General features: G+C 44.5%; 1 protein-coding gene across 1 annotated transcript in view; it reads right to left on the bottom strand.

The window, feature by feature from the left end:
• The window catches only part of unc5a (unc-5 netrin receptor A), a 712,676-nt gene that overhangs the window by 212,538 nt on the left and 480,740 nt on the right, over positions 1 to 19,398 (bottom strand). The window contains exon 7 of the mRNA XM_070877285.1: positions 2,689 to 2,853. Coding sequence (XP_070733386.1) covers positions 2,689 to 2,853 — 165 coding nt within the window. The remainder of the gene's footprint in view (positions 1 to 2,688; positions 2,854 to 19,398) is intronic.

Raw genomic sequence — 19,398 nt, 5'->3', positions numbered from 1 at the left:
GCCCACAATGAGGCCTACTGGCCCCCACTAAACAGTCAGACCTGAAAGTTGCGCAAAAGTCTGTGAAAACCTCTGTGCAGCACTCAGCAGGTTTAATGGAGCCAAAACAACTACAAACTATTTACCACAAGAAACTGACCCGATCGTGGCAAACCTCCAGCAGTGTTGCATTTGTGCACCAACTGGAAAACCTCGCAGGGACACTGCCGGGAAACATCCAACCTTTTTAATCCCTGAATTTCACTTTTCAGCGGCCCGCACGCTGCTGAGGTCACCACTGCAAACCTTCCTTTACTGAGGCTTCACACTGCCGTTTCCGGCGGAAGTGCGCACCGCTGCAATCCCCCCGAGCTGAATATGGCTCGGGTGGGAAAAATACCCGACTGCGGTGGCCGATCGATTTTTTCGATTGGCCGCCCAAACCCCGCGGTAGCCGTCACTTCGGGGTTGGTGAATGTCGGCCCCTATCTCTTTTGTCATCCAGGAAGCTCTGGCTTTAGTTGCCCTACCTTTCCCCCTAGTGGGAATGTACCTTGACTGTACCCAAAATATTTCCTCTTTAAAGGCAGCCCATTGTTCCACGACAGTTTTGCCTGTCAATCTTTGATTCCAATTTCACAGGCCAGATCCGTTCTCATCCCACTGTAACTTGCCTTCTTCCAATTAAGTTTTTTTACTCTAGATTGCTCCCTGTCCTTTTCCATAGCTAATCTAAACCTTATGATACTACGATCACTGTTCCCTAAATGTTTACACTTGCTCCATTTGGCCTACCTCATTCCCCAGAACCAGATCCAGCAATGCCTCCTTCCTCGTTTGGCCGGAAATATACTGATCAAGAAAGTTCTCCTGAACACACTTCAGAAATTCTTCCCCCTCTCTGCCCTTTACACTATTACTATTCCAGTCTGTACTAGGATAGTTGAAGTCCCTCATTATCTCTACTCTATAGTTCTTGCATCTCTCTATAAATTTGCTCCTCCATATTTTTCGCACTATTTCGTAGTATAATGGCACCTCTATTATTTCTTAACTCTAGCCATATAGATACTGTCCTTGACCTTTCTAGGACATCCTCTCTCTCCAGCACTGTAACATTCTCCTTAACCAATAATGCCACACCGCCTCCTATCTTTCCTTCCCTATCTTTCCTGAACAATCTATATCCAGGATTATTTAATACCCAATCCTGCCATTTTTTGAGCCAGGTCTCCGTCATTGCCACGACATCATATTCCCATGTGACTATTTGCACCTGCAGCTCACTAATCTTGTTCACTATGCTTCGTCCATTCACATACGTACACTGTAAACCTGTCTTCGACTTTCTTGTAATCTCCCTTAGTCTGACCCCACCGAATACCTTACTATTTATTACTTTAGTGCTAGCTGTCTTTCCCAATCTTTTGTGCCCTTTGTTTCTCCTTTCTACTGCTACATCCTGGTGCCCATCCCGCTGACAACTTAGTTTAAACTTTCCACAACTGCACTTGCAAACCTCCCCGTGAGGGTATTGGCATCGGCTCTGTTGTGGTGCAACCTGTTCTTTTTAAATGTAAATTTTCTTTTCAAAAGGCAGTTGTGTTGTAAGGGCTAAAAACTGCTTATTTTTACATGATTTTAATTTTTTTAATTTCAGAAGGCAGTGCCCCTTTAAGAAACTGAATTGCTTTCTGACATGACATCACTTTTAGAGAGGCTATTCGAGCTGCAATAACGCTTTGGCCACGCTACATTGGGGCCTGCTGCCAGGACCACACCAAAAGAGTAGCCATGCACAATGAGTTTAGCGCTGGGCTAATGTTAATTAGTCCCCGGCGGTAATTTTTTTATCCTGCCTGCGCCACCATTTTCGATGGCTGTTAGCATTCCCCCCCCCCCCCACCCCCGGTGGCACTGGCAGTTTTTGTGGCGTTCATGAATTTCTAGGCCATAGAATCATGCAGCACAGAAGGAGGCCGTTCGAAAGTGCTATCGAATTAGTCCCAATCTCCCGCTCGTCCCCATAGTTCTGCAAATTTTTCCATTTGAAGTATATATCCATTTTCCCTTTGAAAGTTACTGTTCAATCTGCTTCCAAAACCATTTCCGGCAGTGCCTTTTAGATCATAATAATTCGCTGTGTAAAGGAATGTCTCCTCATCTCCCATCTGAGTCTTTTGGCAGAATTTACTTTGAACTGTGAGGAAATTATAATTCCTCTTTCATATCACTTTGCCTCTACACTACACTGCTATACTGAGTGCTTAATCAGCTTTGATAAGTTCATTCTGTTACACTATATGTAATTGGATTTTCTGTACTTCTCTATCCTAATTTATTTCATGCAACTATGTTTAGCTGCTTTTTGAGTAGCTTTGTGACTAACAAAACAGTTTCAAATCAATACAAGACTTCAATTTAATATATCTGCTAAGTTGGTACGGTTTAATTTAATTTAATTTTATCCAGTATAATGTGGCGTTTAATCACTATTATGCACACAGGGATGCCTTGCATTGGAGAATTTATTTTCTTTGGTTCTGCGTCTATATTTTTACACAAAATTTCAGGCTTGGTGCTTTACATTTCCTTTTGAATAAGTCAGTGAACAATTGTAAAGTAATAATTGATTTTGTACTTTATCATAATTCTACATTGCATGGTTTCATTTTTGCAGCAGACATCATGTGCTAAAATCATACATACTCTGTGGACATAAACCACTTGTGCAATTTTCTGACTCTAGGACAAGTCCATCACATTCCTTCCCACCGTTTCTCGGTGCTGGCTCAGTACACTCTCTATTTCTCCAATGCGTGCACTCTGTCCCACATGTAGACCATTTGCTCCATTCAGTCCAACTTCCATCTACTAAAATATAAAAGAAAATCATATTGAAGACCAATATTTTGGAAATTTGACTTCTCTGAATTAATCTCTGATTATATCAGTTTCTTCTTAATGATAGCAATTAACACATAATCCATACTACAGAATAGCCGATTCAATATTGAATGATTATAAATATATTATAACGTGTGCAGCATGATATTGATTTTGGGCAGTATATACACAAATGATAGTCAGAAATGTATCTCAGCTGCAGAGTCATAACGAATCACATCTGCATTAGTATTTCATCACAACAATATTATTTTATTTTACTATACCAGTAGATCTGACATGGCATTGCTCACGTGTTGTCTGGAACCAGGAGTATGGTACGAAAGGTTTTGATTGGGTAAATACGGAAAGATTACTTCCTCTGGATGGTGAATCCATGATGAGGGGGTCGTCTATTTAAAACAATCACTAAGCGAGTGAGTAAAGAGGTTAGAAAACCCTTTCTGGAAAAGTGCATGGAATGTTGTCACAGGGAGTAGTTTATCCTACAAGGTAATAGACTGGAATTTCAGTGTAACTTTTAGTGCAGGAACTTTTGGTGTAAAGGCATTTTAAAGTAAAAACACAAATCTGAAATATTTATTCACCTCTTCTCCTAAAATATTATTGATTCATTTCCCATATACACATATCAAGGGTTTCTCTTTTTTTTGACCTTGTTGTCCACCAATTTCCTTCCTCCCATTCGCCTGAAGACTTTCACTCATCCAAGTGGCTATTCAACAGTTAAGCCTTACCCTATCCTCAAGTGACATCCACAAACATGCCCATCTAACAGGGGTTGCTGAATCTTGATCAAGAGTAGGAACTCTGGCTGACCTTCCCCTCTGTAAACCATAGGGCACTGAAGCCAATTGAAGCAGCTTTCCTGACATCCCAGTTAAGATCACTTAACTTAGCACCATCGACGATCCAATGTGGGTTTTCCTGAACTGTATGGCTCTCCTCTGGTTTATCCAGCTAACCAATCAGGGAGCCCAGGTCTACCCTAATTAGTATGTCAAAAACAAAATACTGCGGATGCTGGAATCTGGAATAAAAATAGAAAATGCTGGAAATCTCAGCAGGTCAGGCAGCATCTGTAGAGAGGAAGCAGAGTTAACCTTTCGGGTCAATGACCCTTCGTCAGAACTGAAGAGTGTTCGGAAAGAACAGATTCTTAACAAGCACTGAAAGGGGGAGGGGAAGAAAGAACAAAAGGGAAGGTCTGTGATAGGTTGGAAGACAAGAAAGTTTAGAGAGACTAAAGGGATCATGGCCCTAATTCAAATGCTAATTAGTATGTAGTTCTGTAGATAAAAGAATAACAAAGGTCTTGATTTCTATTTCCATGTAGAGGTGTCATTCTGCCAATATGAGTATGGCTGACAGATGTTACTACTGATGCCACAGACTCCTGCAAGCAGGGCCCAGCTGCTGCAGCCACTGTGTGACCACACGCTCCATGAATGACTGCAGTGTCTCAATGCCAAAGCCAGAAGCTATCTCCTCCACTATCTCCAACATTTGGCAGTAGCTCCCTGGCAGGCTGTCTAATACACTGAGCAATTGTCTTCACAGAAAACTTGTTTCTGTTGATTGCTGGGCCCCTGAAGTCTGCCTCTCTGTCCTATTCAGCAGAGCTAGGAGCCAAGATTTCCCTCCGGTGGGCCATTTCCTGAGCTGTCCTTTCTACCTGTACCCTGCTCCTGGTTCATTTATGCTGAGTGAATCACCCTGTACAGACTCCACTAATTCACTATCTATGTCACCTAGGGTGCCAATCTCTGGTGCTGGGGAAGATATGAGCGACTGACAGTGCACCATTAGGACGGTGTTCCCCCTTCAAACTGCATTGATCCAAGGCCTGAGTCATTAGAAGGGTATAGAATAAGTGCAACTCCACTTTAAGAAGTGGCACGCCCACTGGATTTTCCGCCCTCCCAAAGGTCGAGTTGTCTATAAGCAGTGTATCAGCACCGGCAGCTTGTTATTTCAATGCGGACCAATCACTAAAATAGAACTGGCCTCTCACCCATGTCTTAATAAATAAAATGTGTCTGTGTATTTGGAACTATGTAGTTTAAAACAGATTTCTATAAGTCTCTGTCATAATTAATTAAAAGAGCTAAGACACCTCTCCCAGAGAAAAAAATACCTTAACATTTGATTAAATCATGACTGTTGGATAAGAAATATCTATCTTCAGTACTGGTATCTCCTATATCTTTCTAGCTGACGTTTTACTTCAGTTCTCATTGATCCAAAAGTAGTATTAGTGGAGCTGTAAGTGGCTTTCGATTGAGGATAAGTAAATATCAGGGCTTCCTCAATCACCACAAACAATAAATGTCTTGTTGACTTTTTGTGCCTTAACAGGTTGGTGCACAATGGGTGTTAATATTTTAGGAACTAAGGGCTGGATTTTTGACTTGCTTGCACCTTTGTTAATGCCCTGGAGGGGGCGGTTAATGGTATTTCTAGGCGTTACGGCGGGCATCCAGCTTTTAATGTCCGGCCAACAAATTCGGTTCATGGTTTGTGATGGCACAAAACTTACTGCCCCACTTTCTAGTTTCACTGAGATCATGACATCAATCGTTGTGCAACGTTCCGCTACTGCCTCGGATGCAAAATTCGGCCCTAACGCCTCATTTAACGTCTGTCCCAGGAAACGTCTGAAAAACCAGGCATTACCAGGGTGCAGCAGGTGGTATTGCAGCATATTTAAATGGAGGGATGAGGCTTTTACATCGCAGATCACATTGACTGCAACGGTTGCGCACATCACACTGCGTGAAGCTCCGACTTGCAAACATCACTTTTATCTGCCATTACAGTGTCCTTACAACTTCAATGAGAGAATTTCATGGGGGCACTACTAGTTCAACAGTGTATCATGCTCCATGCGATTCCCAGGTGGTGTCAAGCTAGAAGATGGGATTTTGGCTGTGTCGGCCCACGGATGAAGAGAAGCCGAAGACGTCTGGGGAGGAGGGTTTACCCCCCATGGGTTTACAGGCACCAATGCTCATACGTTCAGTTCTCTGAGGAGCAGTGTGCGAGAAGGCTGTGCTCCCGATAGGAAGTGCTGACACAGATATGCCATCTCCTACAGGCAGACCAATGCCTGGACTGTTCTGATGGCAGCCTTCAATACTCTCTTCAACAGGTATCCAAATTAATTGTGGTGTGCTACATCTTGCACGGCTTGGCCATCATGAGGGGACAGGCATTGCCAGTGAGGATTGCAGGCCCACCTCAGGAGGAGGACAATGAAGAGAAGCCTGGCGAGGCCCCCATTGAATAACCACATCATCCATGGGGGAGGAAGCTCATAATGGACCAGTTTTCCTAAATGTAGGAAATTGAGGGATGGAGCTAATATTGGACATGCTATGTGCCCCCATAAAGGCACATCTCCGGTGAACGTTGGAATGATACACAAGACACCAATGGCAAAGGATGAACCATAAATTTTACTGCAACAAAGTAACAAAAACTTCCCCCCAAAATAAAACCACACAATACACAGGGCACTGAGCAACAATTAAGTCCCTTAAATCAGCAACATTTTCTTAACGCCACCATTTTCAGCCGGGGCACAAAAAAGTTCCTGATTTTGTGCACCCGATTATGGAACCTAATTTTTTGCTGAATTTTGCAGAAGAGGGTGCAAACTTTTTCCAGGCGGTAACAGGACCACCCCACCACTATCACTGCCCCAAAATCTCAAAAGCTGAAAATCCAACCCTAAGACTTTGTAGCAGCTAATTTCCTATTATAATACATTTGCATTTGCTTCACTGTGAAATCTGTCACCCAGGATTTATTTTTTCTGGAGGGAAACCTTGGCACTGGGCGTTGCACAGCAAGTTCACAATTGTAGATAGCCTGGACAAAGCCACTTTTCAAGGATCATGTTCATACATAATAAATATAACCAATGTTCAGTTTTAAAGGTGAAGTGCTATAAAATTATAGTTGTAATTTGTATAAGATTTATATTTAGTTATAAATTTTATCATATCAACTACTAGAAATGAAAAATTGTTGTCAATTTCAAACAGCATTAAACTTATGCCTCTAATGGAAGACATAATTTCAGTTTTACTGGATTTTTATGACTAAAACATCACCAAATTCACATAAGAGGGGTAGGACTTCCTTTTGACACCAAGTAATAACATGGTAAATGGGTTTGTGAAGATTTATTTTGTTTTCTCCTCCATATCTCTGTAATATCCTCCAGTATGGCAACTCTCCTCCAACAATGCTCCTCCAACTCTGGCCTCGTATGTATCCCCCATTTCCTTCACTCCACCATTGGTGGCTGTGTCATCAGCTGTCCAGGCCCAAAGTGCTGCAATTCCCTTCCTAAATCTCTCAGTCTCTCGATGCTCCTTTAAGTCGCTCCTTAAAAGCTACATTTTTGACCAAGCTTTTGGTCACTTATCTTCATGTTTTCTTCTTTGGCTCGGTTTCAATTTGTATCTGTTAAGTCATTCCTGTTAAGTGTCTTGGGATGTTTTACTGCATTAAAGGTGCTATTTAAATACACATAGTTGATGTTTGTATTTCTATTGAATATTCAAATTTTTGTGGGGATGTCCCAAAATGCTTTACAGCCAATGAATTGCTTTTTGAATTATAGTCACCGTTTGTGCACAACGAGGTCCCCCAAACAGCAATGGGATAAAATGACCAGGTTTTGGTGGTGCTGGTTGAGAGGAGAAACAACAACAACAACTAGTATTTATATAGCTCCTTTAACGTAGTGAAATGTCCCAAGGCGCTTCACAGGAGTATTGTGTGACAAAAATTTGAAATCGAGCCACGTAAGGAGAAATTAGGGCAGGTGACTAAAAGCTTGGTCAAAGAGGTAGGTTTTAAGGAGCGTCTTAAAGGAGGAGAAAGAGGTAGATTGGTGAAGAGGTTTACGCAGGGAATTGTGAAACTAAAATTTATAAATCTGGGCTGGCACCAGATAAAGTGATCATGAAAGCTACTAGATTGTTTTAAAAACCTAATTGGTTTGCTAATATTTTTCAGGACGGGACCTGCCAGCCCTCACTGGTCTGGCCTACATATGACTCCAGTCCCACATTATGAAGTTGACTCCTTAAACCCTCAAGGCAACTGGACGATTGATAAATACTGCTTTTTCAGTGTCAGTAGCATTCCCATGAACAAATTTAAAAACAACTTCTTAGCAGTGTTAACTGCTGCTGATTGATACCTTGCGGCTAGTATTTATGTTAACAGAGTCGAACTGAGGGGAAACAGCAGCGGAACAGGAGCGGAGCAGGAAGCATAAAGGAGGAGAGCCCCAGGACCCAGCGCAGCATCAGAAGGAGCCATCCACTGCAAGGAGTAGCCGAGCCAGATTCAGAGTTCAACGAAGGCAAAACGAGCGACAAACCAAACGTCACAGCATCCCAGGTAGCGGATTGGTTGGCGACTCGGTGCGAGGTGGAGCCCAGCAGCAGGGTCGGGGCTCAGAAGAGGTCAGAGGACAGCGGGAGGTCGGAGGACAGCGGGAGGCTGGAGGACGAAGGGAGGTCGGAGGATGGAGGGAGGTCAGAGGACAGAGGGAGGTCAGAGGACAGAGGGAGGTCAGAGGACAGAGGGAGGTCAGAGGACAGTGGAGGTCAGAGGACAGCAGGAGGTCGGTCCGAGGACAGTGGGAGGTCAGAGGACAGCGGGAGATCGGAGGTCGGAGGGAGATCAGAGGACAGTGGGAGATCGGAGGCCAGAAGGAAGTTGGAGGACAGAGAGAAATCGGAGGACAGAGGGAGATCGGAGGACAGAGGGAGATCGGAGGACAGAGGGAGATTGGAGGACAGCGAGAGGTCAGATGACAGCGAGAGGTCAGATGACAGCGAGAGGTCAGAAGACAGTGGGAGGTCGGAGGACAGAGAGGTCGGAGGACAGAGAGAGGTCGGAGGACAGAGGGAGATCAGAGGACAGAGGGAGATCGGAGGACAGCGAGAGCACAAAGGTCAGAAGACAGCAGGAGGTTGGAGGACAGCGAGAGGTCTGAGGACAGCAGCAGGCCCAGGAGCGGCGCAGCATGGGCGAACGGCGAGTTCATGAAACCGCCATTGTGTCCTACGAAACCCAGGGATAGAGGCCCTGCGGGAAGGAGGAAGGAGGAAAATAGGAGCATGTGTGTGTATATAACTAGGCCTCGACAGCAAAGCCTGGTCTCCAGTCATCTTGGATCCCCTTGCCACTTGCTCTGCCAAACCCGTGTGGTAGCTGATGCGCAACCGCCACCCCACGTTAAAAGAATTCATGCACAGGTATCTTCCACACTTTAAGATGAAGTTTGGGACCTGGAACGTCAGGACCCTTATGGACAACCCCAACAGCAACAGACCAGAACGCCGCACCACTATTGTTGCCCGGGAACTCGGGCACTTCAACATAGACATCGCTGCCCTAAGCAAGACCCAGCGGACAGGGGAAGGCCAGCTCAAAGAACAAGTTGGTGGCTACACCTTCTTCTGGAAAGGCAAACCAGAAGCAGAATGTTACCTCCATGGGGTTGGCTTCACCATAAAAAGTGAGGCACAGTGCCCTCTGGAAGGAGCACTTCGAGGATCTCCTCAACCGACACGCTGTTTTCGACGCCATCGACTCCATCCCACAGCATGCCACCCGCCACCATCTCAGCACAACCCCAGCTTGGCACGAGGTAGAAAAGGCCATTGGACAACTGAAGAACAAAAAGTCATCAGAAGCAGATGGAATCCCCTCCGAAGTACTAATACATGGCGGAGAAGCATTACTGGCACAGATTCATGACCTCATCTCTCTTCTATGGAAGGAGGAGATCATGCCAGGAGATCTCAGAGATGCTGTAATCAAGAAAGGTGAGAAGCCTGACTGCAGTAACTACAGAGGAATCTCCCTGCTGTCAACCACCGGGAAAGTTATCGCAAGAATCTTCCTCAATCGCCTTCTCCCTGTGGCTGAAGAACTTCTCCCAGAGTCACAATGCGGATTCCGCCCACTAAGGGGCACAATGGACATGATCTTCACCATGCGGCAGATACAAGAGAAATGCAGGGAACAGCACTAACCCTTGTACATGGCCTTTTTTGACCTCACAAAAGCCTTCGACACTGTCAACCGTGACCGTGATGGCATGTCTTCCTCAGATTCGGCTGCCCTCAAAAGTTTGTCACCATTCTCCGCCTGCTCCACGATGACATGCAAGCCGTGATCCTGACCAACGAATCCACAACAGACCCAATCCACGTTGAGACTAGGCTGAACAGACTGGTGCCATCGCACCAATGCTCTTCTCGATCTTCCTTGCTGCAATGCTCCATTTCACCCTCGGCAAGCTCCCTGCTGGAGTGGTGCTAAATTACAGGACAAATGGGTATCTGTTCAACCTCCGCCGCCTCCAGGCCAGATCTAAGGTTGTCCCATCCTCTGTCATTGAATTACAGTATGCAGATGATGCCTGCATCTGTGCAAACTCGGAGGCTGAACTCCAAGCCATCGTCAACAGCTTCACCAGGGCATACAAAAGCATGGGCCTTACACTAAACATCTGTAAGACAAAGGTCCTCTACTAACCTGTCCCTGCCACACAGCACTGCTCCCTGGTTATCAAAATCCACAATGAGGCCTTGGACAATGTGGACCATTTTCCATACCTTGGGAGCCTACTGTCAACAAGGGCAGATATTGACAACGATGTCCAACACTGCCTTCAGTGTACCAGTGCAGCCTTTGGTTGCCTGAGGAAGAGAGTGTTTGAAGACCAGGACCTCAAACCTGGCACCAAGCTCATGGTCTACAGAACAGTGGTGATACCCGCCCTTCTGTATGGCTCAGAGACATGGACTATGTACAGCAGGCACTTCAAAACACGGGAGAAGTGCCTCCAACGCTGCCTCCGCAAGATCCTGCAAATCCATTGGCTGGATAGGTGCACCACCAACGTCAATGTCCTCACTCAGGCCAATATCTCTAGCATTGAGGCACTGACCATGCTCGATCAGCTCCACATCGCCTGCATGCCAGACACGAGACTCCCAAAACATTATCGCTCTAATCGGAGCTCCGACATGGCAAGCGAGCCCCAGGTGGGCAGAGGAAACACTTCAAGGACACCCTCAAAGCCTCCTTGAAAAAATGTAACATCCCCACCGACACCTGGGAATCCCTGGCCCAAGACCGCCCAAAGTGGAGGAAAACATTCGGGAAGGTGCTAAATACCTCAAGTCTCTTCGCCGAGAGCAAGCTGAAGCCAAGCGTCGACAGCAGAAAGAGCGCGTGCCAACCCAGGCACCACATCCACCTGTTCCTTCAACCACCATTTGCCCCACCTGTGACAGAGACTGTAGGACCAGCATTGGACTCTTCAGGCACCCGAGAACTCATTTCTAGTGTGGAAACAAGTTATCTTCGACTCTGAGGGATTACCTTTGATGGTGATGATTTTCAAGTCAACAAAATGTAAAGCAGTACTTCTTCTTTGTTGATGTGTTAAAGCTCTGTACTGAGCTTTTGGTGTTAGACTTCTCATCTTAACTTCCAAGAATAACTCTAATTAAGTTCTGTGAATGAATCCAAAAAGAGTGAAGAAATAAATGGATATAATCTGCTTCTGAGCTAAAATTGTCTTTGGCAATATACACAGTTCAGGGCCCCAAAATTCTGTTGATTTAGGAAGGATTAAACCTGATGGATCTTTCTGGGGTTCGGAATTTGGGGATGAGAGAGAATCTACCAGTTTTACACCCCATTTAAGTTTTGCCCTAAATTCCATCGGAAGTGAATGAGGGTGTAATTTGCGGATGACACTAAGTTGGGTGACAGTGTGAGCTGCGAGGATGATGCTATGAGGCTGCAGAGTGACTTGGATAGGTTCGGTGAGTGGGCAAATGCATGGCAGATGAAGTATAATGTGGATAAGTGTGAGGTTATCCACTTTGGTGATAAAAACAGAGAGACAGACTATTATCTGAATGGTGACAGATTAGGAAAAGCGGGGGGGGTGGGGGGGGAGGTGCAACGAGACCTGGGTGTCATGGTACATCAGTCATTGAAGGTTGGCATGCAGGTACAGCAGGCGGTTAAGAAAGCAAATGGCATGTTGGCCTTCATAGGAGGGGATATGAGTACAGGGGCAGGGAGGTGTTGCTACAGTTGTACAGGGCCTTGGTGAGTACCTGGAGTATTGTGTACAGTTTTGGTCTCCTAACTTGAGAAAGGACATTCTTGCTATTGAGGGATTGCTATTGAAGATTCACCAGACTGATTCCCGGGATGGCGGAACTGACATATCAAGAAAGATTGGATCAACTGGGCTTGTATTCACTGGAGTTCAGAAGAATGAGAGGGGATCTCATAGAAACGTTTAAAATTCTGACGGGTTTAGACAGGTTAGATGCAGGAAGAATGTTCCCAATGTTGGGGAAGTGCAGAACCAGGGGTCACAGTCTAAGGATAAGGGGTAAGCCATTTAGGACCGAGATGAGGAGAAACTTCTTCACCCAGAGAGTGGTGAACCTGTGAAATTCTCTACCACAGGAAGTTGTTGAGGCCAATTCACTAAATATATTCAAAAAGGAGTTAGATGTAGTCCTTACTACTAGGAGGATCAAGGGGTATGGCGAGAAAGCAGGAATGGGGTACTGAAGTTGCATGTTCAGCCATGAACTCATTGAATGGCCGAATGGCCTACTCCTGCATCTATTTTCTATGTTTCTGTGTTTCTATGCAAGATGTACATGCCCTAGCTAAGATGCAATCATGCAAAGATAGGTTTAGGCCCAGATAACACCATCACTCCTAAATTTAATCATTTCTACCCTCTGAGCCACTGATCTAACCAATGCCACTGTAAAACATGGATAAATTAGAATAGGAACTAAGGAAGGCCGATGCTGAAATCTTAAAAGCGAATTGCTGTATTTAATTGTACTGATAGACAATGAATGATAACTTTAATTTGGATTGGTATTTTGTCAACACAATTTGCCATTTATTTTTGATCCTTTTAGCTTCATTGGGAAGTCTCCATAGAGATTGTTTTTTTGTTTGAGAATTTTCCAAAAATATAGTATTATGTTGCAGTATGGGTTTCCCAATGGGGATATATATATTGGAGGAACAAGAGGAGGAAGAGCAACAAAAAACCCAGGGGCCAGGCTCCTAAGGTAGCACCACATGAGGTCCCGATCCCCCATAGATACCCAGCTACCAGAGGGTATAGACCCAAAAAATCTTATTTGAATATTTCCCTGGAGTTAAGTATCGCTCCAGAAGCCCTGGAGTGTTCTGCATCATCCTACACAGAGATCTGCAAAGTTCAAGAAATAGGATAGAAATTACTGCATCTCAAAAGAGTCACTACTGCAACTGGCAACTGGCTCATTCCAAAGGGGAATCAGGTGACTTCAGCCAGGTCAGTTGCTTTTCTGTCCTTTGTTGCATAAAGCAAGTCATTAATGTCCTGTCTGTCAAGTCAGTCCGGTCATTACATTTGACACAGGAGCAAGGATATTGAATGAGTGAGCTATTAATTTTCATTGGGTTCAGTGGGTTTCCATTTTGGAGCTAAAGATTGCACTAATGTAGCCATACGATTTTTGCAGTTCCAGGGCAAATTTATGTTTTCAACAGAAAAATCATGAACATCATAATATTTCTGACAACAACAATCATAATGATTCTGGAACTTTAGAATTGAGAAGTCAATTTGAATCACCACTGTGCATTACCCTTGTGACTTTACAAATTTTACTCAATCCCATTCTAATACTTCTATTAAATTCACCTCAGGGCCTGGAGTCTGAGATGTGGACAGCTGCTGTAGATTTCAATGAACCTCTTGGGGCTAAGTTGACCCTCATCTCAAGGCCATTGAGTCCTGGGATGGGCCCAGGACAAACTTCTTTGCTTGACTTGGAATCTTCACAGCTTTGGCTTGCTGACTTTCTTCCACCTGTAAAGGTATCTGACAGGACAGAGCAGAGAAGACGCTGGTTCAACTGTCCTGAAAGAAGACAGATTCCACACAGCCATCTCCTGCTCTCCCACTAGACATGGCATCAGGATATTGGCTGGCACTGACCTGCAGGAACACATACATTACGCATTTATAAATATCCCTTAATCCCTGGGATAAAGTGCCCTCATTATTCTGCAAGGCCTCCAAAATAGTGCCCTAGAGATCTCAGTATCCAGTAAATATTGCTGTCTCCATTCTCTCCATTACATCACTCAAGGCCTGAACATCACCAGTCAAAGCTTACACACTAGAGGTGATGACTTGCCTCCAGGTCTTCATGTTCTGAGAGACATAAGGAGAGATTTATTCAGCTGCCTCTCACTCTATTTGCCACAAGAGGGCATTGGACTCTACCACAAGCCTAGTCATCTGCTGCACATTTTCAGAGAGGCTTTGCCGTGTCTTTGTATGAGTTTGTTGCTCTGATAGTATCCTTCTTTTCGTGCAGGATCCCCAAAATCATCATCCAAATGGTTTTCAGCCAAGAGCTGACATTTCCTTAGCCTCTGCTCAGGAACTTCCTTTTCTACTTCCTTTCTTCTTCCTCTGGTTTCCCTATGTTTTGTGCAGCACCTACTGACCACTTCTCATTGGAGCTATCTATTTCTCCCCCGTACCCCCATGAGAAGGGTTGCATAGTAGTTATGTTACGGGACTAGTAATACAGAGACCTGGATCAATGATCCGGAGACATGAGTTCAAATTCCACTACAGCAGCTGGGGAATTTAAATTCAGTTAATTAAATAAATTTGGAATATAAAGGCTAGTATCAGTAATGGTAACCATGAAACTACCAGATTGTCATAAAAACCTAACTGGTTCACTAATGTCCTTTAGGGAAGAAAATCTGCCATCCTTACCTGGTCTGGTCTACATATGACTCCAGACCCACAGCAATGTGGTTGACTCTTAACTGCCCTCTGAAATGGCCTAGTGAGCCACTCAGTTGTACCAAACCGCTACGACAAAGTCACTGTGGGAGTACTTTCACCACACGGACTGCAGCGGTTCTAGAAGAGGGTTCACCACCACCTTGCGAGCGATGCCCACATCCCAAGAATGAATATTTTAAAAAACTGAGCTGGTGAATGTGAAGGAGAGGTGGTGGTGTGAGCGACTGGCTGTCCCTACTGCTGATGGTCTTGCATTAGATCAGTTTCTCTTTTGGCTTCTTTTCCCTCTTCCATATCCTGTAGCAAGATAAAGAGAAATGCAATGAGTCTACTATCCACTGTTCCCTTACTGTTCTGATCATATAAGGGTCTTCTCAGAGTAAGAGCATGATAAAACAGAAATTGTTTTTGGTCTACTTGTTACTTGTTTTGCATAAATTAGGATTTTTTATGTCTCGTCGTAATAATCTCGGCTGAGTGAGATCTCAATATCTCAACAGCCTCCTCCTGCTGGGATAAAGGACACATATTTTTGTTCTTCTTCCTGTAGCTGGTCACTCCCACAAATTCCATGCAATTATTTCCTGCATGAGAGAGGAGTGGTTGTTACTTTTAGCCCCAGACAGGTTTATTTGACAACTATTGGAGAATTTATATCACTTCTCTAATGGAGTTCTCATAGAAAATAATTCTTCAAAGGGCATATATGCATTGCAGGATTCTCTGGTAATATAATGCAATTGTTCTATGTAATTGTTCCACAGTTCTTTTATTTCACTGCTTTATACCCTTAACTTTGTTACTGCACTTTTAGAATTCATATTTGTCTGTGGCATGTAAACATTAAAATATACACTTCTGCTTTCCCGTTTACCTTTGCTGACCTTGTGTGATCAGTAAACTGGAGGGGGTTCTTGGGAGTTAGGGAGTTGCCATTCCTACGTGTGCTCATCCTTCCACATTGTCCTGACTTCTGTGCTGGCCGATTTCTTGCAATCCACTCCCACTGGTCCACGCCTCCTATCCCTAATTTCAATTGGAAGCATACATGCCACTCTCTGAGAAGTTTGCAGCTCTCTTCATACTTGTTCCTGATAGTTCAGAGCATCCCAGCTTTCAATCCTGCAGCGATGCCCTCAGAACCATTTCCTCCACCTCGCCACATATTGTCCATGCTTTCCAGGTGCACTGCAACAATACCCCGTGCCTCCCAGCAATATTAGAAAAAGCTGTCCTGTAATTTTAGTTTTGCACATCCATATTGGATGTCCTTTTGCTGCACTTGTGCCTGACGCTTTGGCCCTGTCCCCATCCTTGGTCAAGAATCATAATTATCTGAAATTGATTTTCAAGCTTGCTAAAGGTGAAATAAATATTTCTCTCATTCGCAGGTAAATATATTTATGTGCTTTTATTCTTTTAAACTAGAATTGATGGCCAGAAATTCCATTTGTTCCATTGGACTGGCCCCCTGCACAAGGGCAAAAGTGCACAGGCAGTGCAGCACTAAAACCTCACTTATATCAGGAGCACAATGTCAGGCCTTAATTGTACATCTTAAGAAATACATAATGTAGCATTACACAATATTAATTGATAGTTTCCTTATAAAAAAAAATTAAGACATACTATAGTGATATTTGAAGATATGAATCAAATATAAATTGTGGGATAAAATATATTATTGCCATCAAGGCTACTTTTCCAGAAAAATTAAGAAATCATATATCCATAAGTAATGCCTTCACTTACTATTAATTTTTTAAAAAATTAGTGAGGAATTGCCAGAGAAGAATGGCAGAACAAATCATGTTGAATATCTATATAGTGAAAATGATATAGATATATATGGGCCACAAATCCTCGCAAAAGTGCCGTTGTGTGCCCTGCCCAAACGGATCTCTGTAGATGACCCGCCAAAACTAATGGAGTCAGGGGATGGACCCTTCTATTAAATGTCTCAGGTGGGCACATGTGCCATTAGGAGCATGTCTGGGGCACCCACTTGCTGAAGGATGCTGCATACTACGACGGAAATGGGCCAGGCGGGTATTAGGGCTTCCCCTTCAGAAAACAGCCACCTTTATCAAGGGGGCAAAACAAAAGAACATTTATTTTCTCTTCAAAAATCCAGGCTGTGAACCATGTCATCGCCACTTCCATCATTCGGTGGATCAATATGCCTAGTCTCGCTGCTTGCTGAATGGGTGGCCCCATCCCAGCCTTGGCCCCTCCTCCTCCTCCCATGCCGATGATCATATTCGGGTCAGCAGATTAGATTCAACAAAAGATGGCCAATCCCATTCATGTGTCGCATACAATTGCTCCAGCTCACAGATCCTGGCCTCCTAACATTTTCCAGCATCAACTACCTCTCCCAGCCCAGTAAACTCCCCAGACTCAGCCATGTTAAAAAAAAATCAGCTGAGTGAAAAGGTGCCTGGTGAAAGCTAATAACTTTAAAATCGAACGGCTTCTAAAGCCTACATGAAACAGCTTGATTCAGTGGGGAGCTGTAACTGGCAGATCACAGGGCAAAACGATAAAAGGCTGTTAGATGTAACACGTTAGTAATTACATTTTTTTCTTGGCGGAAAAAAATATTATTGCCATCAGGACTACTTTTCCAGAAAAATGAAGATAGCATTTATTCATAATTTATGCCCTCAATTACTATTAATAAAAAATATAAATGGGGAATTGCCTGAGGAGATTACAGCTACCATTTCATTAACTTTTGCTTTTTGTTCCATTTACTCTCATATTAATATAGATATATGCAGATAAACAATGAAATAGCAAACATGTGCACAATACATACTATATAGTAAATATATATTTTAAATGACCATGAGCATTGCCACAGATCAACTAGTTATTGCTTAAATTTCATTAAAACAAAAACATTCTGGAATTGTACAGCATGTTGGTCAGCACCTGAAAGAGAAAGATGGGTTAATATTTGAGGTGTGAGCTTCATCAAAATACTACTGCAACATTAACCTATCTTCATCTTTTAGGTGCACGTCTAGCATTTTCTGCTTTTAGTTCAGATCTCCAGCATTTGTATTGTGTTCCTTTAATCTCCGTTGACATCAGAGCTTTATACCTGAGTGTACCTGAACTTTATCTGTACCTGAAAAAGCCTGAGGGCTGGATTTTTGGCTTTTCTGTTTTCGGGACGATAACGGCGATGGGGCTAGAAAGTTAGCGTCTGGGAATAAGTTGCGCTTTAGTATGTAAGTTTGGGCATCTGGGCCCTGCATCAGGGGGCGCAGTGCTAAGGGAGGTGTTGTACACCTCTCGTGGTGCAAGGAAGGGAAACTCCCGAGCTAAAGAGCCGGGCCGTGAGCGATCCGAGAAAGGCCCGGGGCGGGAGGGGGGATGGGGAGAGGAAACCTAAAAACAAACATTCCTAAAACATTGCCCATTCACACAAAAATATAAAACAATAAACACTCGCACTTACTTTTTCAGTGCATTACCTTACTCTTTGCCACCGGGATTGTTTGACTGCTCTGATTTCCCAGGCGGTCATTGCGGGCACACTTCTAGGCGGACGGGTCGGGCAAGACTCAAAACTCGCGATGGTGTCGCAACCAGGGGTGTTGCACACCGTGCAGCTCTTCCCGGCGGTGTTGCTCAGAGCCGCCGCAAAACCCGACCAGAGGATCGCGGCGGGCGCTGGAGACCTCACTGCCGCCTTTCACGCTGCTCCGGAGCGAAACCCAGAGCACAAAGGACTGGAAAATACAGTCCTAAATACACTACTTAGGTGCAGGAGTGGCATTTGTCTTGTGGGGGCCCTCAATCACACTTTACCTCTCTCTCTCTCTCTTTGGCAGTCCCTCGGTGTTGAGGATGATTTGCTTCCACATGGATATGAGTTCTCAGGTGACTGATGAGTCCAATGTGTGACCTACAGTCACTGTCACAGGTGAGGTAGATGGTGGTTGGAGGGAAGGGTAGGTGGGGTGCCTGGGTTGTCATGCGCTCCTTCCGCTGTTTTGCGCTTGGCTTCCGCGTCCTCCTGGCAAAGAGACTCGAGATGTTCGGCGCCTTCCTGGATGCTTCTCCTCTACTTTGAGCAGTCTTGGGCTAGGGATTCCCAGGTGTTGGTGGGGATGTTGCACGTTTTCAAGGAGGCTTTGAGGGTGTCCTTGAAGTGTTTCCTCTGTGCACCTGGGCTCTCTTGCCATGTCAGAGCTCTTAGTAGTGTGTTTGTTTCTAGAGTCTAGTATCGAGCATGTGGATGATGTGGCCCATCCATCGGAGCTGATCGAGCGTGGTCAATGCTTCAATGCTGGGGATATTGGCCTGAGCAAGAACACTGACGTTGGTCCACCTTTCCTGCCAATGGATTTGCAGAATCTTACGGAGGCAGCATTGGTGGTACTTCTCCAGTGCTTTGAGGTGCCGGCTGTATATAATCCCTGTCTCTGAAGCATATAGGAGGGTGGGTATTACGACTGCTCTGTAGACCATGAGCTTGGTGCCGGGTTTGATGTCCTGGTCTTCAAACACCCTCTTCCTCAGGTGACCGAAGGCTGCACTGACACTCTGAAGGTGGTGTTTGACTTCGTCTTCGATGTCTGCCCTTG

This window comes from Pristiophorus japonicus, chromosome 4 (genome assembly GCF_044704955.1).
Source record: "Pristiophorus japonicus isolate sPriJap1 chromosome 4, sPriJap1.hap1, whole genome shotgun sequence".
NCBI classification, from domain to species: Eukaryota; Metazoa; Chordata; class Chondrichthyes; family Pristiophoridae; genus Pristiophorus; species Pristiophorus japonicus.
Note: the sequence above shows the minus strand (reverse complement) of the source record. Positions and strands in the feature narration are given on the sequence as shown.